At 41.0% G+C, this 25687-nt stretch overlaps 1 protein-coding gene across 1 annotated transcript in view; it reads right to left on the reverse strand.

Moving 5' to 3' along the window:
* LOC124721938 (filaggrin) overlaps positions 1-25687 on the reverse strand; it is a 345545-nt gene that overhangs the window by 136701 nt on the left and 183157 nt on the right. Inside the window, exons 4-5 of the mRNA XM_047247096.1 lie at positions 18874-19029; positions 16410-16631 (exon numbers count right to left, since the gene is read on the reverse strand). Coding sequence (XP_047103052.1) covers positions 16410-16631; positions 18874-19029 — 378 coding nt within the window. The remainder of the gene's footprint in view (positions 1-16409; positions 16632-18873; positions 19030-25687) is intronic.

Consider the following 25687-nt stretch of genomic DNA (forward strand, 5'->3'; position numbering starts at 1 on the left):
TTGGGAAGCACATAGGAAAGTCTACCAAGACCATGAATCAAGAAAGTAGGTTCACACAAACACAGAGAGGGGGTATATTCAGAATTCAGAATTTCAGTGTTGAGTAGGTAACCAAGCCCCTTTAGGAAAATATTGGGTTGGCGATTGAGTTCCTAGAATTTTTCCATAAGTTTAAGAAAACACAACACATAATAGGGACTATAGTCATCAATAATATATTTTCCTTCACTATTTACAATAGTCTGTCAACCCTGGGGTAAATTTTCGATTCTATGACTGCAGAAATCCCATGGCTTTGAGGCGAAGAACTCACTGAGCCATGTTACGAGTGCATTTTTATCCAGAAGGGAAGTTCCTTGAAGGTTGTTTGATGGAGAGTGGAAAAAGTGAAAATCTGAGGTTGCAAGATGAAGTCTATAAGGTGGGTGTGGAATGACTTCCCAACCCAATTTGTTAGTCTAGCAGAACACAGGTGGGTATTATCATGAGTCACAACACTTCACGTAGTCTTTCTGGTTGTTGTTGTTGTTGTTGTGCCGCCTCTGCAAGATGTCTCAGTTGTTGACAATAAATGTCAGTGATGGTACACCTAGGGGGAAGCAATTTGTAGTACATCACATTGTCACAGTCTGCAAGACATTTCAGTTGTTGACAATAAATATCAGCAGTGACGGGTACACCTAGGGGGAAGTAATTTGTAGTATACCACACTGCCATTGTTCCACAAGATGTACAACATTATCTTTCGTAGACATGTGCAGGTATTTGTATGGAAGTTGCTGCTTTGTTTGGGCTCAACCATTCCTTTCTTTTCCTTACGTCAGCATGAAGACACCATTTCTCGTCAGCAATAATAACAATGAATAGGAATGGTCAGTGTTGATCATGAGCCAATTGATGACAAGCAAGCAGAGATGCAGGTATGGCCACTCACTGATTTTTGCGATTTTGGCTTAGAGCATATAATACCCATACACTCAATTTCTGAACCTTCCCAACTGCATGCAAATGTCGCACAATGATCACAGTTCATCACATTTGCCAAGTCTCGAGTACATTGACATCAATCATTGTGAATTAATGCATTCAAAGAATCTTCATCAAACCCTAAAGGTCTTCCTCAATGTGGAGAGTCACTAATGTCGAAACAATCCTTAAAACGAGAAAACCATTTTCTTGTTGTGCTCTGTCCAATGGCATTATCCCCATACAGGACATTAATGTTTCTGGCTGCCTCTGCTGTTGTCAACCCTCTACTGAACTCAAACAGAAGACTATGTCAGACATGTTCCAATTTCTCCACTTTGCACTCCATTTTCTAGTGTTGTCAGCTCCTCTCAGTATCTCCAAATGGCAAAATGTAAACTCAAATAGCAACTACAAATTAAAAAATGACAATCAATACATAAACCGATAGCAATTGGAAAATTGGAATACAAACTCCAAAACAAATACCGTATTTACTCGAATCTAAGCCGCACTCGAATCTAAGCCGCACCTGAAAAATGAGACTCAAAATCAGGGAAAAAAAAAATTTCCCAAATCTAAGCCACACCTGAAATTTGAGACTCGAAATTCAAGGGGAGAGAAAAGTTTTAGGCCACACCTCCAAATCAAAACAAAGTTGGTCCATTGTAATATGAGGCACAATTTAGGTCGAATGAATGACGATACAGCTACAGTAGTTTGGTTCGAGTCATAAGCTTCGCAGTTAAGCTTTACCAGGTAGCCACTGCTATGCGTCAGGTGCTCCATCCGTATTTATACGGGTACCCTTCCTTATTCACGTGCTTCGTCTGGTTTGAATCAATTGCTTATTTTTCTTTGATCTGATAAGTGCCGTTCTCTTTGTTATAGGTATTTACGTCACTCTAAGCTGAAAATGAATCACTGTACTGTGTCATGCATTGTTTGCCGCACTCTGATAATGAGTGTTTACGCCCCGTCGCCGCTCGCGGCATGGCTTGCTTTCGTGCACGCTACCGCCGCTTACAATTTAAAAAAAAAGAGAGAGGGGAATCGTCTCATTAGCAAAACAATGGCAAGAAGCTGCTATTTGTTGTTACTTACACTGCTGCTTTCTTTGATAATGATCAACAAGAACCAAATAATAGACTGTGTATGATAGAAGATGTTCTGAACGAGAGTTCAGCGAAAATTTTTCTCCGTTTGAAAATCTTTGTAGACGCCTCTTTAGTGCATTACATTCTGCACAGAAATTAGAGTCATCTTAGATTCAAAAATCTAGTCAATTGCTGTGCTTCATTTCTGACTGTATCACTATTAGGCATGAGAATAATACGAATATAAACATGACATGATATGTATATTCTACCACGTTTGCTGTTGTCTCACTCTAGTTTCGTAGTTTATTAGGCAGACAGGATTTAAGCGAAAGAATACATGGCAAAATGTTTATATTCATATTATTCTTATTGTGAAGAGAATACTGCATGTGATTCACAATTCACAAAAGTTCCCATTAGCAACCATCTCTTCTCACATGTAGGAATAAATTCAGAACGTAGAGTTAGCCATATTGACAAACATCCCAAACAGTCTTGCCAGTCGGATTTTCGTAGTACAGCGAAATGCTGCTACATTCGAAGATGAACAATATGGAATTTGTATTTACTTTGTTGGATAATGTATGAAAATGCAGTGGTCGAAACTCGGGGCAGAGAAAAAAGCTCGTCTTCCACCTTTTTTTTTTTTTTAATTTATTTACTGATGCAGAGGTTTTGGCGCCAGTATTTATCTTTATGCCTGCAAAGCACGATTGTGTAGCGCTACATATATTCGACGGCAGAAGTTAGTTGTGGAGGCACCTACCAACATTTTTCAGAACTTCCGCTTACTTTGCACTCGATTCTAAGCCGCAGGCGGTTTTTTGGATTACAAAAACCGGAAAAAAAGTGCGGCTTAGATTCGAGTAAATATGGTACACTATGAACTTACGCATAAATCTAATAGCTATGTCAGGTCAGAAAAGGAGGCCTAGTGCACTTTGTATGTTTGTTGTGGGCCTCGCTCCACCCCTCCCCTCCCAGGCCCATGTGGAGAAAATTCTGTCAGCAGTTACTAAGTACACTGGTGCAGTCAGCTGCAAATTGTGGCTCACCAATGGTGCTTATCACTGAATTTAATGACCAATCTGCAGTTTGTTTAAATGATTAGGTGAAGTGGGGAAGACAGCTAGCTTCTCTCACAAGTTGGAAACACAACTTGTAATGTAGAAGTAAATAAATTTAAGACCATCTAGAATATATCAGGCATGTGCTACATGCAAAAAGTGGCTTCTCATATACCATAGTACATATGGTATGGGCATGTGAAATTTTTTTACTTAGTTTTAGGTCAGAGAAACCCACCAAAGGCCTAATAATCAATTATGTGCTGTGCTCTGAGAGATGAGTAAATCACTCATTTTAATTAAACTCATTTTTATAAGACACAAAGAATAAGTGTTAAAAGGTATTTATTACCTCCAGAAGTGTCAAGGATTGCATCACAGAATTCATCTCATATATTACATCTAAATGTAACATCTCCACTTCTTAAAGCACCTTACAGAATGTAACAGAGGTTATAGCATTATACCATTTTAATATCCTGTTTCCTGTACCAGTCATGAAAACAGCACAAGGAGAACAAATGCCAATAAGTTTCTTTATAAGCTCGGATTATTATGTTTCCTAGAATTTTCCAATGAATCTCAGTCTGGCATTTTCCCAACTTCCAAGATGAGTTACCTGATCATCCTAGTTTGTTTTTATTGAGGGTCAACTGCCAGTTATTGCACCAAGTGTCAATCCTCTGCGAGACTTCCTCCATTTGGCTACAATTTTATGGTGTTATAACTTCCCTACATAGATCAGCAGTCTGGTCAAATAGCATCAACGAGCTTCCAGCACCATCCACTAGGTCGTAATCCAATGTTTGTAAGCTCACTAGGAAATGCAATTCATTCATGAAAAAAGTAGTTTACACAAACCACATTTGACTGCTTCTTGATTATTGCTCACTGTCTGGAGAAGAGAAGATTCAAAGAAGAGCTGTGCATGATTTCATGGATTCATTTGGTTGGCATGAGAGCACAATGGAGATATTCATCCCACTGTAATGGCAGATTCTCCACCAGGGCACTGTACACCACAGTAAGGCCTAGTGTTAAAAAACTCCGAGTGTACATTGCAAGGAGAGTATGGGAAAATATGAATTCCCTCCAAATATACTTCATGAAATGACCATGACGGTAAACTTTGTGAAATCCAAGCTTATAAAGGGACTTATTGTGTCCTTCATCTTGCACACCATTTGTGGATGGAATAGCACTTTGAGAAATTATAGTGACACACTCTCCATCCTCTGCCACACACTGCAAGATAGCTTGTGGAGTATAAATGTAGATATGGATAAAACACTGGAGACAAGTCTGCAATGGACAAGATCTGAATACCTGAAAAGTCAGGTGTGTCAGCAGCTATAATAAACAAGTCACAGAAGAGGTATGGGCAGACAGGAGCTGAAAGAATCCATTGTGTTTTCAAAGAGCACCAGGACTAAAAGGTACCCCATTGTAGAAAGCTTCAGTACAATTACAATACTCAGCAGCATATGCCAGTCCTCCAGATTTACTTCACTTATTCATGTCGTAAGATAAAAATTTTTAGGTCTGGTGGGGGACATTCAGCTTGGTACAACAATTCCAGCTGTTTAGCTAAGTAACATGCTACTAATTGTACGGGAGGCACTGGTCAAACAATGTGTCACCACTGCTCCAACCATTCTGCAGTCCAGATTTGGCTCCATGGACTTCCTTTTGTTTTCATGCTACATAAGAAACTTCATTGGATATTATTTTGGGACTACTGAAGCAAGTCAAGAGATTTCAGTGCAATACCTGAACATCCTTTGGACTGCTGCCTTCAAGAGGGCATACAAAGAATGTCTAATAATGCAGGGGGATGGTATTTTGAACAACACTAACTCACTCTTTCCTATATTTAAGTTATAACTTCTGCCACATTACTTATTGGACAAACCCTGCAGATGAGACAAGAGACAATGAAAAGACAGTAAGATAAACTACGAACGTAGTGACCCATTTAAGATTCCACAACCGTGATTCAGGCGCACTACTATGCGATACACCACAGAAATCAAAAGACGCCAGCACATTCAGATGGCCCCTACTCTCTGAAGTGCACACAGCCTCTCCGTAGTGCACTCTAATGGCCAGCCAACGGCTTAGAGTTGGGCCTGGCCATCCTCGCATGGAGTCTGATGTTTGCTTCAACTGATATAACTAGGACTAGTAGGACAGCCACTCTATGGCAAGTGTTTTTTCTGGTTGAAATAAGTGTTGTATTTATTATTATCTGTGTGTTCTTGTAGTCAGAACACATTGGTGACAAGTAGGGTCTTTTTTCACGTGTTATGTTGTGCGGTTGTTCCTTGCATTCGGTTCAGACATTTTTCTTGTTATGACATGGAAGTTCTGCTTCAAACATTGGTGCAACAACAGATGGAAGTTCTTACAGTCCTATAACAGGCTTTGCCGACGTTGCTCTCTCCCCCTTCACCTCCAGCTATATTTCCTCCTCTATCCCCACCATTTGATAAGGCAATGGAAGATTGGTAACCACATGAGCACTGCCTACAGCAACATTTCCACACTGTCCATGTCACAGATGCAGAGGTATGTCATGCACTGCTTTTGTCCTGGATTTCTCCCACCTTGTATCAGGCATTGTGGCAGTTGGTCCCATTTACAAGGACTTTCTCCGCTGTCTTTTGACAATTTATGCCCATTGTTGTCTCCCTATTACTGCTGCCACACATGTTGTGGTTGTTGGGATTAAATTCTACCAATGCAGGAAACAGCCCCATCAGTCTTATGATGCCTGAGCTGCGACTCTCCATGGCCTTATTCCCAAGCACCATTTTATCTAGTACAAGTCAAAAGGGTCATATGCAGATGACATGGTTCATGTTATAATCCGATCTGCCCCGGATAAGGAAGTTCAGCAACAGGTCTTTCAATTAGAAAACCCTCCTTCAACAAGGTGTTGTCCATCGTCCAGTCATATGAGCTGATCGGCAGCTGGAAGCATGGTACAATGGCATGGCAGTGCGGGGTGGTACGGCTGCGTCCACTGTGTCTGGGGAGAACAACATAGTGGCGGTACAAACCAGCCAATCCAGTATAGCTTCCACGAACCACATAAACAGCACTCCAGCCGTCACTCCCTATTTTCAGCATGTGCATCTTGTCACTCCCAACATGATGGATCAAAATGCCTCCAGCATTGCGCTGTCTGTCATAAGAGTCAGAAAAAAGACCATATTGATGTAATCTCCAAATCAACATAACAGAATGCAGTATCGGAGAACATGGATACAGATATCCAGGAAGCATCCTGGTCAGGATCGGTTCCCCATCAGGCGTCCAACAAGCTTTTTATCGAGATCTTTGTTCTCTCACGACAACTGCACCTACAGATGGACACCAGTGTGGCAGTTTCCCCACTTAATGCCCAAACATATTCACACCTTGGCTGTCTTCCGCTGTCACCAGTAAACAGCTGTCCATGGGGATATGGTAAACAGCAAAACCCTTGCGTGGTCAGTTCACAGCTGATGTTACCTATAGCTCAGTAATTCAGCATATTAGTTTTATTGTTGTTTATGTTCTAGTTCAGCTAAACCATTTCAGGTTTGATGACTTCCAGGCTTTGGCTTTATAGCGATGGACTCCATATGGTTTGTATCTTCTGACTTCCGCTATCATTCATCACAATTTGTATTGTGCCCCAAAATTCAGGAAATTTTTGCAGAAGGCCTACTGTGCAACAAACACTTTACAGCCCACATAACCCTGTAGCAGCCAATCGTACTAGATTTTTTCATGCTCGGCAGATTTCAATAGTCTTCCACTCTCAAGTAAAGGCAGAGTTGGACCGGCTTACATCTCTCAGAGTGTGGTTCTCATTTCCTCTAGTGAAAGGATCACACCCCTTGTTATTGTGATGAAAGCCTCTGGTAAACTGCAACTTTGCAGTGATTTTATGGTCACCATGAATTCACAATCCATGATCAACATATTCCCACTGCAACATGTCAGAAGAGCTGTTCACACACTTAGCAAGGGGTCAATTCTTCTCCAAACTTGACCTTTCTGAATCATATCACCATTTACCCCAGGATGAAGAGTCCAAGCGTATCATGGTTCTTAATACACCTTTTGGCCTGTATCAATACCAGCGGTTAACGTTCAGTGTAGCAACTGTCCCACAATTTTTCAACAGTATCAGGAATGGGACACATCCACTATACCGCAATGTTTCAACTACCTGGATGACATTGTCGTTTCCAGATATACCACGAGTGACCACCTGCACAATCTCCGGGCCCTTTTTGAAAAGCTTCCGGCCATGAGTCGGCATTGCAATCTACAGGAGTCTAAATTTTTCCTACCCTCTCTTGAATATCTGGGCCACACCACATCATGAGAGGTTGTCCCACCCCTGGCGAGCCTGGCTGCAGTCTTCACAGACCTACCGTGTCCCCGTCGTTGCATGAATTGCAGACTTTCTTGGGTGAAACTGCCTACTACTACTACAGGTTCATTCCTAGGGTATTCACCATTGTGTGTGCCCTCTGCTTCTTCTCCACATGGGTGCTTCCTTTGCACGGCCTATGGTGTGCAACCAGGCCTTTTCCAGGCTGAAGACCTCAGGTCGGTACCATGTATACGTACTTTTGATGCTAGCAAACCACTGCTTTTGGCTATGGACGCCTCACAATATGGTTTTGGCTAAGGACGCCTTGCAGTACGGCGTGGGGGCTGTCCTTGCCCATTGGAATGCACACGGCTTGGAGCATCCACTGGTTTACATCTAATACTCTCAGTCTTGCAGAGGCCCATTACCCTCCAATTGAGAAGGAAGATCTGAAAATTGTGTATAGTCACCAAATTTCACATATTCTTGTATGGCACCAAATTACAACTCATTATGGGCAACAACCGTTAGTTTCACTATTCAGTCCATCCGACCAGGTCTCCGATAAGGTGGCCCACAGGTTGCACTGTTGGGCATTGTTCCTCTCCAAACACCAATATGACATCCATTTTTGCCAACACAAAAGCCTTATCTCGGCTGCCCATCGGTCGAGACCCTGAGTTTGACAGAAAGGAGCTTATGTGCTTCCATTTGGATGTCGCCTGGTGGTAGACAGCTTTCTGATCACTAGTACCCAGGTACTCTGTCCTCAAGCAGGTTATGCACCTTGTCCAGCAGGGTTGGATGTCTCATCCTCCGAGCCACACTTTCAATCTGCTTCATAACTATTTTGTCATGTGCCATCATGTCTCAGTCTTAAGACAGGGTAATCCTCCTCTCCATGGATGACACAGCCCCAGAGTGGTCATGCCCGGGGGTTTGCAGTGGGATGTCTTACAGATATTGCATGAAGGTCACTGGGGTGTTTCTCCACATCAAAGCCTTGGCTCGCAGACATGTGTACTGGCCTGGCATGGACTGGGAGCTGGAGCATTTGGTGGCTGTCTGTCCTTGGTGCACAAACAAGCAGACAGCTCCCAAGGCTTTGCTTTATCCATGGCCACCAGTGACCCAGCCCTGGGACAGGGATTTTATGAGTGCACTTCTGAATGTTTTTTGGCTGATCATCACTGTCGCATTTTCGCATTTTAAATACATGGACTTGTGCTCCTTGGCCACTGCAGAGGGTTATTATCAAGGCGCTTTCAAAAAAATTTTCTGTGGAAGGTCTCCCAGTTCCTCACATTTCTGACAACAGACTTCAGTTGCTATTCCAAGCATTTCATGATTTCTTCGTGGGGTTGGGCATTCGCCATTTTCGTCCCCTTCCCTTTCACCCTCAATCTAATGGGGAGGCCGAGTGCATGTTTTGCACCTTTAAGGCTCAGATGAAAACATATCTGCAACAGTTTCCCACCAAGGATGCATGTTACTGGTTTTTCTGATGGCCTATCGGATGACTCCTATTGGTTCCTGTAGTTCTGCGGAGCTTCTTCATAGGCGCCAGCTGCAGATGTTGCTCCACTTCCTCCATCCGGGTTTTCACCCACCGTCATGTTCCACTGTACTGTGCTTTCTGCCAGGGATGGAAGTCTGAGTACATGGTTTTGGTTGGCACCCTGGTGGTTACCGGCAACCGTCGTGCATCAGAAGAGCCACTGTGCCTTCACTTTCCAGACAGGAGACCAGGAGGTCTGGCGTCATCAAAATCAGCTCAGAGTTCAGGTGGGCACCTGCCCACTCCTCCTCGCTGCACTACCACCTTCGCTGGTGCCTTTGTTGTTCAGTGCTTCCTATACGCCGGAGTTCCTGCCTCATTCTTAGCTTGCAGCAACACCGCCCAATGAGCCTTTGACATCACAGCCACCAGCAGGGGCTCTGGTGCCCCTCCAGCCAGTGGACACACCCCTCACTGGTTTGATGTCTCCTGCATGGCTTCAACCTGAGGCGAAGTCGCTTCTACCTTCCCCACTGCTGCAGACCATCACCACAGATCAAGGCTTGGATTGCTAGTCACTTGTTCTGTCGTCTCATGCTCCCACAAGGGGGGCGTCGGGGCACTCATTGTGCCAGCCACTTTCGTCCATATTCCAAGGTCTCTACCGAGTGGGATTTGCTCCCCTCCAGCATCCAAGGCCCCCATGGATTTAGACGCCATCTCCAAATCGCGGTCATTCACTCCTGGCCCAGGGAATCAGCAATGCTCCACCCCCAAAGAGGGAGGGGTGTACTGACCCACATAAGATTCCACAACCGTGATCCAGGCATCCAGCTGTACAGCAAGCCACAGAAGTTGCAACAAGATGCCAGCACCAGCAGAGCCCCTCGCCCCCCCCCCCCCCCCCCCCCCCAGATGTGGGCATAGCCTCACTATAATGATGCACTCTCCCAGCCAGCCGATGGCTTGTTGAGTCAGGCCCAGCCAGCCTCACATGTTTTCTGATGTTTACTTTAGCCAACATGACTAGAACTACTAGGACAGCCACTCCATGGAAACTGGTTTTTTTCTGTATCAAATACTTGCAGTAATAATGTCTTGAGTTCGTTATTATCTGTGTGTTCTTGTAGTCAGATGAACCAATTATTAAGGGCATCAAAATGGACAAAAATGTCAACCAATGGAGAAAAAAAAGAAAATTGATGCCCACCTCTCTGTGTGAAACAGCCAGGAAGGTGAGAGAGGGGAGAGGGGAGAAAGTAGTCCCCAACAACAGGACAGATGAATGGAAGTTAATGCAGTGTGGGTGGCAGAAACTGAGTACATTTCCAAATGCAAGTTACCATCTGTAATGTTCAGTGTTACTTTGATTAAGAGGTAGAATCAAGACTACTCATATTGTTAAACTGATAATGAGTATAATGTTAAGCATATTTTGTGTTACACTATAGCCACTCTGACTCTAAGCATTCATACTTATAGGCTATAGCAGGGGGAGGGTGCGAGAGGAGTAGACTACCTGTAGTTCTGTGGAAGAACAGTGGATATAATGAACCTCAATTCAAGGAGTGACTACAGATAATGATATCTATGGCAAGATGGTGTTCTTTGAGAAGTAAATCACTAAATTAGTTTCTAAATGACTCAATACATCTAGGACCGACTAAGATGCTTGGGAAATTAGTGCAACTGTTGGCTTCCTGCTACCATCTATCCATTTCCAAAATGAACTCTTGAGGGAGAACAAGAGTGGCTGAACCGCGAAGTGTTGCAAAGGCTGCTCTTATATGCACAGGTAGACAGTAGACAGTTCTAGCACAGAAATACTAGAACCAAAATTAAATAAATTAACATGGATTCAGACTGATTTTGAGTTGGCTCCAGCCTTGCTGGAAATTGAAGATGAATCTATGGATCATAATAAGGATAGGGCATAATTCGAGGATTTCTGGGATTTCATTGACACTACTATAACGGGTTTAATAAAGAGGAAAGCTAACCTATCACAAACAATGGAACTATTGAATTGGTCATGCCGTGTCAAGTCTTTGAAGTTACTGTGTATTAACTTATCAACCTTTGAAGGTGACTGCCTTAAGTGATTGTCCAACAGGGATGCATTTTTTTAGTTTAATTATGAAATATAACTCAACTGATAGTCTTCTTGCCTGCCTTCTCCTGTTACTCTACAGGGTCGACATTGTTGTATGCGGTTTTAGCAATGATGACTTGGGAAATTTCGCTATCTTACTTGTACTTAATGAGGTGAAGCAAAGGTTCTTTTGAGACCTTTATCTGTTACATCAGAAAACCTATTGATTGCTTCAGGGCTTATCATGCAGAGATATGACAATCCCAAAATAACTGCAGCCAGGGATGCAAAAGCTTTGTTGGTCTTATTTACAGTCAGTCATCACATGGTGAACAATTACAATCACCTATTTTATCAGGTATGTAGCTGTTTGAAGCTTTAGGGGCCCTTTAGCCTGATGTCTCATTTCATGAAGTGATTCTTTTGGAAGCAATTCTGCCTGGTTTGCAAGCCACAGATTATCATATGTGGGAGGTTAAAATCTGAGTACATTCAACACTCTAAACCAACTGGTGAATTTTTTGGAGACAAGATGAAAGCTTTCGAGTTGGTTAGCTTTAGGAACAGCCCCTGAGAAGATTTGCAAGGCAATTCCAGTTCCATAAGTCAAATGAAACTTGAGAGGAGGGACCTGTGGCTTATGCCAATATATATTTTTTTTAAAAAAGGAAATTGCAAATTTTGTAACGAACCTCACGCACTCACCAAATACAATGGGTTTCAACCACTGAGTATCAATGATCGATGAGCATCTGCTACAAAAAATAAATGCTGTGTTTTTTGTGCATCTGGCCTGGGCATTCTGCTAGCATGTGCAAGGCTTGTACTTGAGAGGTATGTAATGCAAATCGCAGCATGTTGCTCCATAAGTCTATGACACAAAGTGTAGGCAGAGTGGTGACTCTAGAAGGTGCACTGTGTTTGATCAGGCTACTAAAAGGAGACTGAATGGCAGCCGTCATATCTGCAGTCTTGTAGGGTGCTACTAGAGAGTGCCAGTCCAACTGCCTTTTTAAGTTTAACGGCTTAGCCAACAAACTAAAGCTGTAACTCAGCAAATGGTCACTGTCTGTGAATAGTACAAACAGTAGCTTTGCCACTTCTGTATTCCATGCTTGTAAACATTGATGTATCTTCCTAGCTTGATAGTCTCGTATTATAACCACTTAAGGTATTTTGGACAACTCCACCAATGAATTTCCATCTCGGTACATAGACGCAATGAGCTCCAAACATTCCATTTGTTCAGCACCTGCTGATCAAGATTAATACAAACCAGCCAGAATACATATTATTTTGGGGGCAGATGTTTTCTTCAGCATCTTAGGCAAGGAAAGACTGGAAAAATCAAGTCATCAAACACTGATTGACACAATATTGGGTTTTGTCAGGTAGAAGTCTTTCAACTCCACACAAGGTTGTATCCAAGAAAGATAAATCAGTGAAGTACACATTCATTCAGCAACATACAGCTATTGATGGAAACTGGAGGTTTGTAGACCAGTTTGGTGAATCACAACAAGTCTCTTGACAACTACAGCATCTAAGATTTACAGATGCAGCCCTTATGATCCATCCTAAACTCTCTACCCATGAAATTACAATCCACAAATGGTGCAGGCGACAACATGTACAACAGCTGTGTCAGTTCTTGGAAGTAGTCCACTGAGTACCTAAAACAGCTGCAGCAATGCAGCAAATGGACATCGCTAAGAGACCAAACTGCTGAGGTCATTGGTCCCTAGACTTACACACTACTTAAACTAACTTACACCAAGAACAACACACACACCCATGCCCGAGGGAGGACTCGAACCTCCGGCGGAAAGGGCCGTGCATTCCATTAAATGGCGCCTCAAACCGTGCGGCCACTCCGAGCAGCTGAGCCTGACAAACTCTCTAGTTAATGGAATGTGTTGTATATTGCCATCTGAAATAATGAATGTAGTTCTTGTATCAAATATCTTGTGGTGTATTACTTGAGTTGAAGTAAGAGGAGGGCAGCAAATCCTCTCGCAGTAGACTCTCGTAACGTAAGTGTATCAATGCAGGACCAGAAGCCTGGAAGTATACAAGTGCATACATTTTTTGTAGTTCAACAGTGTCTCTCCAATCGATTTCTTCACCACAAAGGTCTCATCATTATGATACCCTCCATTGCAAAACTTACACCTATGCAATCTTCTGCAATTACTTATTCCAGCCTTAGCACTGGCAACACCTACACCTTTAAAGAAAAAGCCACATGTGAAACAACACATTTTGTATCAGCTGAAGTGCAACTATTCTGTTAACATTATCACCACTTAGCTTTCAGCAAGGATGAATGGACAACAATGTATACACATCTATAATACTAAATATCCTGTTAAAAAACATTCGAAGTACACTATGACTTATTGCACAATGTTTCAATTTTTCACTCTTGGCATGTGCTTGGTTCAGACTCACTAGCCTGGGCATTAACTCAAACTAATTGCAACTGTTACCTACCACCTCCTTACTCTGCAACTCCCTTTCTCCTCATGTCTGACCCTATCTTTCCACCCAGTCACTTAATTTTATAATTAATTTTCCTTTTGTTCTAATTTTTTCAGAGCAAGACTACACTTCTCAGTAAAACTGAAAAGTAAAATCAGACAAAACATGTTTAAAAGTGGGGATAATGCATTGGGATTTTCACATGAAACAGGGCAACACTTCTGATGTGATATGGTTACCTGCAAAGTTGCAATTAATAATAATAAAAAAACTGTAAATGAGGGCTGTAATGGTACAGCAGAAGTTAGCTTGAGGTATGAGTTACTAAAGAAAACTGATGGAGCAATAAGTGGTAAAGAGGGGGAAGGGACTGACATTGAATTTTTGGACAGAAGAGGGGTTTAAACAACAAATTTCTAAATAAGGGGAAAGTAACACAACGAACAGAAGCTTAATCTGTACCACAGGTGAGAAACATTAACTAGATTGCTGATTAATTATTCGGAGATGAAAAAGTAGCAAATAAAAAAAGAAACTGTAAAATATAAATGATATCACATAAAAATGTTAGCTGATCTAGTTCATAGCAGATATATTGAGAAAAGATACATATTGATGGTACTCATTGCAACAGCTCAACCTGTAACTACTCTGGTGGATGTATTATTTCCCATCTGTTGTTAGTCTGTTTATTAAGGATTTCCTTGGTAACATGCAATTTTGTAAAGTTAATTGCGTATGTTATTTCTATTTCATTTGATTGTGCATATGGTATTTCTACACTCCTGGAAATTGAAATAAGAACACCGTGAATTCATTGTCCCAGGAAGGGGAAACTTTATTGACACATTCCTGGGGTCAGATACATCACATGATCACACTGACAGAACCACAGGCACATAGACACAGGCAACAGAGCATGCACAATGTCGGCACTAGTACAGTGTATATCCACCTTTCGCAGCAATGCAGGCTGCTATTCTCCCATGGAGACGATCGTAGAGATGCTGGATGTAGTCCTGTGGAACGGCTTGCCATGCCATTTCCACCTGGCGCCTCAGTTGGACCAGCGTTCGTGCTGGACGTGCAGACCGCGTGAGACGACGCTTCATCCAGTCCCAAACATGCTCAATGGGGGACAGATCCGGAGATCTTGCTGGCCAGGGTAGTTGACTTACACCTTCTAGAGCACGTTGGGTGGCACGGGATACATGCGGACGTGCATTGTCCTGTTGGAACAGCAAGTTCCCTTGCCGGTCTAGAAATGGTAGAACGATGGGTTCGATGATGGTTTGGATGTACCGTGCACTATTCAGTGTCCCCTCGACGATCACCAGTGGTGTACGACCAGTGTAGGAGATCGCTCCCCACACCATGATGCCTGGTGTTGGCCCTGTGTGCCTCGGTCGTATGCAGTCCTGATTGTGGCGCTCACCTGCACGGCGCCAAACACGCATTCGACCATCATTGGCACCAAGGCAGAAGCGACTCTCATCGCTGAAGACGACACGTCTCCATTCGTCCCTCCATTCACGCCTGTCGCGACACCACTGGAGGCGGGCTGCACGATGTTGGGGCGTGAGCGGAAGACGGCCTAACGGTGTGCGGGACCGTAGCCCAGCTTCATGGAGACGGTTGCGAATGGTCCTCGCCGATACCCCAGGAGCAACAGTGTCCCTAATTTGCTGGGAAGTGGCGGTGCGGTCCCCTACGGCACTGCGTAGGATCCTACGGTCTTGGCGTGCATCCGTGCGTCGCTGCGGTCCGGTCCCAGGTCGACGGGCACGTGCACCTTCCGCCGACCACTGGTGACAACATCGATGTACTGTGGAGACCTCACGCCCCACGTGTTGAGCAATTCGGCGGTACGTCCACCCGGCCTCCCGCATGCCCACTATACGCCCTCGCTCAAAGTCCGTCAACTGCACATACGGTTCACGTCCACGCTGTCGCGGCATGCTACCAGTGTTAAAGACTGCGATGGAGCTCCGTATGCCACGGCAAACTGGCTGACACTGACGGAGGCGGTGCACAAATGCTGCGCAGCTAGCGCCATTCGACGGCCAACACCGCGGTTCCTGGTGTGTCCGCTGTGCCGTGCGTGTGATCATTGCTTGTACAGCCCTCTCGCAGTGTCCGGAGCAAGTATGGTGGTTCTGACACACCGGTGTCAGTGTGTTCTTTTTTCCATTTCCAGGAGTGTATTTCATTTGGATGTGCATATGTGCAGCATTATCATATTAAGGCAAACTTTTGAGGATTTTAGGGTAATTTATGTTTGTTGCATATAAGAAAATCCTGTTTATGAAACAATGATGAAGTAAAATTTTGTCCACAAATTGAGTTCCACCAACAAAAGCTACCCATCATGTGTAGATTAAACTGCTACTTATTGGCTTTTAATTGTACACTAATTCACATGTTCTGCACACGAATATTTTAATTTAATTATTTGGCATGACACTAACTATAATTAGAATATAAATATGAACAAATTATATAACCAAATGATAAAAAGAATGATAAAATTCTCTTGAGATTCCAGCCACATCAAGTAGCTTAAAATGGATTTTAAACCACTTGACATGGCTGGAAGCTTGAGAGAATTTCATCATTACATATCACCATAAAACCATGCATTCAGATAGAAAAACAATCTCAGTTGATTTATCGTAACACATTAAAAAATATGGATTTCTTTGCACTGAGTTTGTAACATTTTCCTTTGCTTACATAATAGGAACAGCAGCAGCTTTGATGCTACAAATTTTCGTTTCATAACACTACCATTAGTTCCCTTTTCAAATGCAACCATTTCCACTATTAGACGTACCTGAGAATGAGCTGTTCGTGTGTACCACGCAGTAGATCGATGTCCGACATCTTCAACTGGCCTACTCGTCTGATGGTGCCTGTGATGGTGGCGATGATGGTGAGAGTGTCGTCCAGATCTCGGAGATCCTGAAGGAGATGTCTGTGTCTCGGAACTAACAGATATCTTACCACTACCAGTAGCTGCTAACCTTGAATTTCTTATGGTTTCAGTCTTGTCATGCTGCAAACAAATTAAAATGAAAGCATTCAATGAAATGAAACATATGCCAATTACTTAAGAGAGGATATTTGAAAAAGATCTAGTTGAAATATGTATGTGAAATTGAACTGAAAAGGGGAGGCCACGACGTTGGGATCACAGATTTACTTCAACAAACTTTGTACACCTTTAGTAGGCCGTTAAAACAACATAATGTGCAAGTAGTAAGGTGCACTACTCTGGCAATTCTGCGAAAATCGCAACAGAAGTTTTGTGTGTCTATTATGTAATGGATGTGTGTGTGCAGGTGTTGGATTTTATAGTTCATTGTGGTCAAGTGGTTAACGTTCGAGCTTTGTAATACGAACGTGTATGAGGTGACGGTCCGTCTCCCACTATTCAAGACTTAATTCTCAATCTACATTTTTTTCATCACTGGTCATATTATTCAATTTTTATGACATTTGAGAGGTAATATAATTAATAAAAACTACATGTATTTGCATGAAGTTTTAGTGAATGTCATGTTATTTGACTACTTTCTATTTTTAATTAAATTTAATTACTAGCACAAATATATTTATAACTATTGTCAAGTAAATTAAGAAACGCATAGAGTTTCCCTGAATCTAATCTAATCTTGTGATTTGCGAAGTCCCTTATACATGCAATCTGGTAAAGTACCCGGAACTACTTTGGACTTCGGTGCTTCGAGCTGCAGATACAGAGGCAGGCCTCATTTGGCAGTTAACATGTGTGGCAGTCAGACGTTTCTAATGTAGCAAGAATAAATAGTGTAGGTGTAAATTTTTTGAATATCACAGAATTTACACTTGTACTACAAAAATGAAGGTTTGAGCGGGAGTTGAACTGTTGCCTCATATACGTTTGTCTTATGAAGCTCGACCGCTAACCCCTTGACCACCACGAACTCTAATGTATGGCATCTACACACAGATACAAACTTTAGGATGTTTATAAGGCAACAGTAAAAAAATTCAGTTGACAGCAGTGATCCCATGACAAGTTTCTACGTAGTGTTCATGACCATGAGAGCACCACTCAATGAATTACTAGGATCAATGAAGTTACAAACTATTTCCAAATTAATTGAAAACATCAGATGGCTTAAAAGAAAAAACCATTTTAACTGAATCCGCTCTCTAAATGTAAACAGAAGATGGCTTTGCTGTATGGTCCCATAGGCAGAACACTTTGAGGTTTTAATTATACCTCTTCTCCCTCTATTGAAGCATACACTTGTCCCACTCACATTTTTGGGTGTCACAGTATCATATCAAAGCTACTTGCACATAAAGAAATGATGATTGTGACTTTGTGTTCGGTCAACATGAAGATTACTAGAGAGGAGGAGGAGATTAGTGTTCAACGTCCTGTCAACAACAATGTCATTAGAGATGGAATACAAGGTCAGATTAGGGAAGGATGGGGAAGGAAATTGGCCATGCCCTTGCAATGGAACCATCCCGGCATTTGCCTGAAGCAATTTAGGGCAATCACAGAAAACCTGAATCAGGACGGCTGGACATGAATTTGAACCGTCGCCCTCCCGAATGTGAGTCTAATGTGCTAACCACTGCGCCATCTTGCTCGTTAAGATTATTAGAGACAAATCACTATTTCAGTCAGAGCTGGATTCGATAATGAAATCAGCTGTGTTCCTTCAAAAGAAACAACCCAGTATTCAAATGAAGCAATTCAGGAGGACCATTAAGACATAAATCAGAATGGAAAGAAAAGGATCTGAAACCTCCCTCTCCTGAAAAGACTCTAGTGCTGTAATCACTACACATAGACTAGTTCCTGCATACTCCCAGCTGCCTACAATATTCGCAACAAACTAAATGTGAAGCATCCTACAAGACCAGATGCAGTTAATTTCTCATACTGGGAGCATACTACGTAATCTCTAATGCTCTGATGAGTCATTGTGCAGAAATGTGATCGAACTTGAAAGCTGCCAGAAATGACACTTGTTTGGTGCTCAACATTTTCTCATAACTTGCAATATTAAAGGGGTGCCAACACCAATGATAATTTCCTGAACTGTTAGGTGTTTTCATTGGATACTTGGGCTCAACAATTTTCGTGATCTAGCACCTGCACTCACAATTTATCACAGAATTGTTATCAACATTGTAATTTGACAAGGTAAACAATACAATTTTAGTGAAATTTTATCTCCATCTAAATCAACATGAGCAACAAGATGTTACACAGTGCAAATACAATTTAAAATTACCTGATGGGTTGGAGCAGCCGTCCCTGCTGAATCGTGTGAAGACTTTGAGCTCCTTACTGTACGGCCTGGTGTTTGGGTGGCTACAGACTCTTTCTTCTTTGGTTCCTCTTGTGCTGCTTGATCTTCAGGAAGAGGCTCAGTGTTTTGTTTAAGAGTCTGGAGTTAAAAAGCCTTCTGTTAGTGACTCCGAAAAATCTTCTCAGCATAATGTCACCTTAACTAATAAGTTATTTTGTTTATCAGAACAGTCTCAAAGGTAAGTCATTCTACAACTACATTTAGTTTAATATCTAACAATGTGCATTTTTATGGTCCTGTGCATGACAGCACTTGCTAAGTAATTTGTCAACATATCATGCCACAAAAATTGGTGCCAGATCAAGATTCAAAATATCTCATGATCAGAAGCATTATAGAAACTGTGGACCATACCATGGTCCGAAGCAGGACCCTGAGTTTTGAGTAGGAGTTCAGATCACCATCTGACACAGTTTTAACCTTTCAGGAAGTTTCATAATAGTTCAAACTCTGCTGTAGAATGAAAAATTTATTCTGAATTATTAAGTTAAGTAAATGCAAGACCCATTTCCAATAAACACAGGTATTATAGTAAGGAAGAAGTCAGGTTGTAAATGGGAACTGTGTAATCTCTTTGTATAGGGATTAAATGCATCCACTTAAAGCAACACAAACAGTTGCACATCAACAATAAAGTTCAATACATACTAAGCTTACTGATACAGGATGTTTGACAATTAATAGTGAAAACTGATACAGGTGAAAATATATGTTGATATAAGCAAAAATGTTCTCGCATACTTGGATCCACATACAAGCCACTTGTGAAATAACTGTGAATGTGTGGTTATCGGCTGCCACTGACTTTAGTATGAAATATTGTCCTATTCAGGACAAATGTATTTTAAATGCAAACTTTTCACTTAAGGCCTCTTGTAATTTGACTCAAACTTCATGCATGGCCCACCTCAACACGAATCACAATACTGCTTCAGTGTGCTACTGTTTACCATACACTCTTACATAGTAACAGAAGCGTTCCACATGTCATCTTGGCATTTGGATGTAATATTGCAGTTACCTCTACAGTGAGTTATAAAGTCTTTCAAACCCCCTCCTCAGAACAGCTCATAAATGTTGACATGATTGTACAATTCACTGCTTCAATTCTTCAATTGTATCAATGGGAGTGCTACTTCTGAGACCCCATATAGAAAAATCCAGAGAAATGTGGTCAGGTACACTTGGAGGCCCAGCAAAGATTCCCAGTGGCCGAATATGGCATCTAAAACATTTCCCAACCATGGACAACAGAGTAACCACACATTCCCAGCTAATTTGCAAGCAGTTCACCGGAATATTTTTGCTTCTATTTTAGTATACATTCAGCCACGCAAGTTTTTGAAGAAGAAATCTTGGGAAGACTTTGGAAACAGGTTGGAGACCTTGGGTCAAGCTGCTGGAAAACCATTCTGGAGTGTAATTAGCAGTCTTTGAAAGGGAGGTAAGAAGGAAATGACAAGTATTTTGGACACGTCAGGAAAACTGCTGGTGAATCCTGTTGATGATCTGGGCAGATGAAGGGAACATTTTGAAGAGTTGCTCAATGTAGGTGAAAATACGATCAGTAATGTTTCAGATTTCGATGCACAATGGGACAGGAATGATGATGGAAATAGGATCACATTTGAGGAAGTGGAAAAAATGGTCAATAGATTGCAGTGCAATAAAGCGGCTGGGGTGGATGAAATTAAGTCGAAACTCATCAAATACAGTGGAACGTCAGGTCTTAAATGGCTACACAGGATAACTGAAATGGCGTGGGAGTCGGGACAGGTTCCATCAGACTGGACGAAAGCAGTAATCACACCAACCATTAAACATGGAAACAGAAAAGATTGTAACAACTACAGAGGTATCTCTTTGATCAGCGTTGTGGGTAAAATCTTCTCAGGTACTACTGAAAGGAAAGTGCGAGTATTAGTTGAGGACAAATTGGATGAAAATCAGTGTGGGTTTAGGCCTCTCAGAGGTTGTCAGGACCAGATCTTTAGCTTACGGCAAATAATGGAGAAGTGTTACGAGTGGAACAAGGAATTGTATCTATGTTTTATAGATCTAGAAAAGGCATATGACCGGGTTACTAGGAGGAAGTTATTGTCTGTTCTACGTGATTATGGAATAGGAGGCAAACTTTTGCAAGCAATTAAAGGTCTTTATATAGACAGTCAGGCAGCAGTTAGAGTTGACGGTAAATTGAGTCCATGGTTCAGAGTAGTTCCGGGGTAAGACAAGGCTGCAACCTGTCTCCACTGTTGTTCATATTATTTATGGATCACATGTTGAAAACAATAGACTGGCTGGGTGAGATTAAGATAGGTGAACACAAAATAAGCAGTCTCGCATATGTGAATGACTTAGTTGTGATGACAGATTCTATTGAAAGTTTGCAAAGTAATATCTCAGAGCTAGATCAGAAATGTAAGGACTATGGTATGAAGATTAGCATCTCCAAAACAAAAGTAATGTCAGTGGGAAAGAGATATAAACGGATTGAGTGCCAAATAGGAGGAACAAAGTTAGAGCAGGTGGACAGTTTCAAGTACTTAGGATGCATATTCTCACAGGATGGCAACATAGTGAAAGAACTGGAAGCGAGGTGTAGCAATGCTAATGCAGTGAGCGCTCAGCTACGATCTACTCTCTTCTACAAGAAGGAAGTCAGTACCAAGACTAAGTTATCTGTGCACCGTTCAATCTTTCGACCAACTTTGTTGTATGGGAGCGAAAGCTGGGTGGATTCAGGTTACCTTATCAATAAGGTTGAGGTTACGGATATGAAAGTAGCTAGGATGCTTGCAGGTACTAGTAGATGGGAACAATGGCAGGAGGGTGTGCACAATGAGGAAATCAAAGAAAAACTGGGAATGAACTCTATAGATGTAGCAGTCAGGGCGAACAGGCTTAGATGGTGGGGTCATGTTACACGCATGGGAGAAGCAAGGTTACCCAAGAGACTATTGGGATCAGCAGTAGAGGGTAGGAGGAGTCGGGGTAGACCAAGGAGAAGGTACCTGGATTCGGTTAAGAATGATTTTGAAGTAATAGGCTTAACATCAGAAGAGGCACCAATGTTAGCACTGAATAGGGGATCATGGAGCAATTTTATAAGGGGGACTATGCTCCAGACTGAACGCTGAAAGGCATAATCAGTCTTAAATGATGATGATGAGGTTTATGATACACCACCACCACCACTACCACCCCCTCTCCTCCTCCTCCTCCACCTTATTTTAAATCTAATGAATTTATACAAAGAAGGCTCTGACTGAAAACATAAGTAACATTCTCAGAATACTGAAAATAACTGCACAATTTCTTTTCTCATGCAAATTGGTTTCTAAAGTTTCCAAGCTAGTGGTTTCTCTTTTTATCACACATTGCAGGCTTTCAGAGCCAGTATTTGCATTTTTGGTGATATCTGCTTTATGTGCATTGCTGTGGTCCAAGGCATATTTCTCTGCCTAATATTTCGTATTTCAATGTTGGAGAAATCATCAGAGGTTATGACTCAAAGCACAGTTACAATCTCAAACAAAGCTGAACTGCATATACAGAAAAGAAGAAGGATTGAAGACTGATGTGCTGTGGGCCTTAGTAATAAATAAAGCTTCATAACATGTCAGTGTGACTCCGCAATTTTAGGCAGTGGTCTGATGGCTTCACAAACAGTGTGTTGCCTGGATATGTATAAACATTTTGGCTTGCTGAGCTTGCTTAAAGCTAAAACTGCTTTATGATTTGTTATAGCCTCTGATGGTGTCTCCAGGGTTGAAAACGAAATGTTAGGCAGAGAAATATGCCTTGGACCACAGCTTAATACACATATATCACCAAACACAGGTTTCCTGTAAGTCAACAGTTAGGAGTTACTGTATCAAATTTCTCCTAAGTATGTTAACATGTGAAATACTCTTTAAGGTATATAAGTGGTATTTCCAAAAAATAAAGGAAAATCACTTCACGAAGAAGGAAGATATAGCTCTCTGACACCAGATCACATTCTGTAAATACCACAATATTTCATCAAGATGAGTGCTCGGCACCATCACTTGGTTACTGCTGGCGACTATTAGCAGTAACTAATAGCCAGTTGTAACCAGCAGCAACTACATGATCATGACGACCAGTTGCTTCTGAGAAATGTGGAATATACACAATGTAATCTGAGCTTCATATATTCAACTGAGCAGCTAGGAAAGCCTGAAGAGTCACAGGAGTTCATAAAGTTTATATACAGTCTGAAGCAAAATCCATGATCAACTTGTTAAGTATTTCTAGTATTCTGAGAAAAAACCCATTTGTGTGGTACATTTGGTTAATAGCCTGTCAAAAATCTATTTGACATGTCGAACATGGAGAAAGTCACATACTTGAATAATACTGACTAACTGGCTGAAATTCCGTTTTTCATTTGTTGGAATTGACATTTAACACCTCTCGATATCTCTAAGAAAGTACAAAATTATTTGTAACATCTCCCCACTGCTGAACTGAGGATGCGATATGCTGTTATCATGAAACGTCCTTCAAAAGTAATTTGTAATTGAAATCTTACATAGAAATATTATTTGTCATTATTATAATTGTGAACAAATTTAGTCATTATTTACATAAGGTAATAGCACATTTCATTATCACATTGATAGTGCTGCAGTGGTCCTCTGAAATAAAAAAAGAATATCCTAAAAGACAATAAGAAACAATAGTAAGATTATGCATACAATGCCTTGTCAGAACAATTCTGCCAACAAACATTTCTTGTTTCAGAGCACCATTTGTGAACAGCACTGGTATTATGAGTATTAACGTAAAAAAAATTTTTTCCGGTGGAAGCTGAAGCTAAAAAGTTAATAAAATGACATAACATTTTTTTCATGCATATGCAAATATTCATTATTATTCTAATTATTTGTTTTACTTATTTTTTAATAGTTTAAATTGTTATTTTATGTTTTAAATTCATTTTTTAGTTTAGTTTACTGTTCCCATGAGTAACTCATTATTATGATACAAAATATTCACAATAATGATAATCTATAAAAAAAATGCTTGAAGCATAAGGTTTTTTACACAATGCACATAAAAATGAGTGAAATTTCTTCAGTAATACACACGATAGGCAACACAATATAAAACAATATTCAGCAGCAAATTGTAGTGCCCGATTTGTAACACCCCGCCCCCCCCCCCCCCTCCCTCTTCTCACAGTTTTGGAAGAAACTAATGGAATGTTTTGACCAAGAATTCGAGAATCTCTTTTTGAAGCCCAAATCTTCTTGTGAAGGTATCAACATACCATAAACTAACATCTGACCTCGTCAAAAGATATTTGACAGAAGGTTTCTTTCCCAGTGCAGGGCAAAAATTTGTATTTTGTTAGATTCTTGCCGTGGCCTGTGTCAAAGAGCCATTTTGAGTATCTTACCTGAGGACAAGGAACTTTTTCATCTGGTGATCCTAAAACGCTCGATGGGATAAGTACAGCCACTGGACATAAATGGCTTTCAGTGTTGGAAGAAGTTTGTGACAAGATTTTCAGAGCTAGTTCTGCTGAATGATTATGATGTCAATCTCCACTTGAACAATATAATCAACCTGCAGTCACTAATACACAATCAATTTGCTTTGCTGAGGTTCTCCGATGTACTGAAATGTGTCTCCTACAAATCAGAATATTTAGAGGATTGCCAACCACAATTTGAGGATCATACTGAATTTTGTTTTATATTGTGTTGCCCGTCACATGTATTATATGAAGAAATCTTTGTCATTTTATGCACATGGTGTAAAAAAAAGGTTATGTTTTAAGTATTTTTTTACAGATTATCATTACTGTGATGATTTTGTACCATAATAAGGAGTTATTTATTATTTTCATGCACATGAAACAGTAAACTAAAAAAAACCATGAATTTAAAATGTAAAATAACAATGTAAAATAAAACAAATAATTGGAATAATAATAATAATAATGTTTTTATATTTTAATTAACGCTGTTGATATTACTCCAACAGCACATTGGGTACAACTGGTTTTCCAAAAATGGAATTTCATAAGCCAGTTTTATTACACAAGGACAATGTGGCAGGAAAGCTGCTTTAATTTGTGTTGTAACAAAAGTTTTCATTTTGCAAAATTAATTCAAGGTGGTGCGAAATTTCGAATTACTACAAAAGCTGATTACACAGTTTTCAAGATCATTAAATACATTTCAACTTAGATATGAAACTTTTTTTTATATATTTCATGGCTTCGAAGACATTCCCTCTAACCCTCATATGCTAAATTACCTTTCAGTGTGCTTTCTGTCCCTTAAAAGTGAAACTGAGCAAAAATGAAAACTATGTATAGCATTATTTTGACTCCTCTACATACCTGCCAAGTAAGGTCATTTATTTACACCTGGGAATGTTCCCTAGTCTGAAGTAGTGTGGGCAGAAATGAACCTTCATTGTCATTAAAACTATATGGCAGATGAGCACTCCACATTTGGTTTCGATTTGCCAAGAAGACATTTGATTAGTTTCGAATGAGCAGCTGAAGCTCATCATGAAAAATGATTTCTTAAAATTCAATTACTTAATAACTTGAACACTGAGTCCCAGAATTAAATCAAAGAGAAGTTATTCCGAATAAAGTTATGGAAACACTTTTGACAACTAAACATAATAAAACTATAGTCAGCATATTTATGGAACATACAACACAACTGTGGGCAGATATTACAGTTCA

Source organism: Schistocerca piceifrons, chromosome X (assembly GCF_021461385.2).
Source record: "Schistocerca piceifrons isolate TAMUIC-IGC-003096 chromosome X, iqSchPice1.1, whole genome shotgun sequence".
NCBI classification, from domain to species: Eukaryota; Metazoa; Arthropoda; class Insecta; order Orthoptera; family Acrididae; genus Schistocerca; species Schistocerca piceifrons.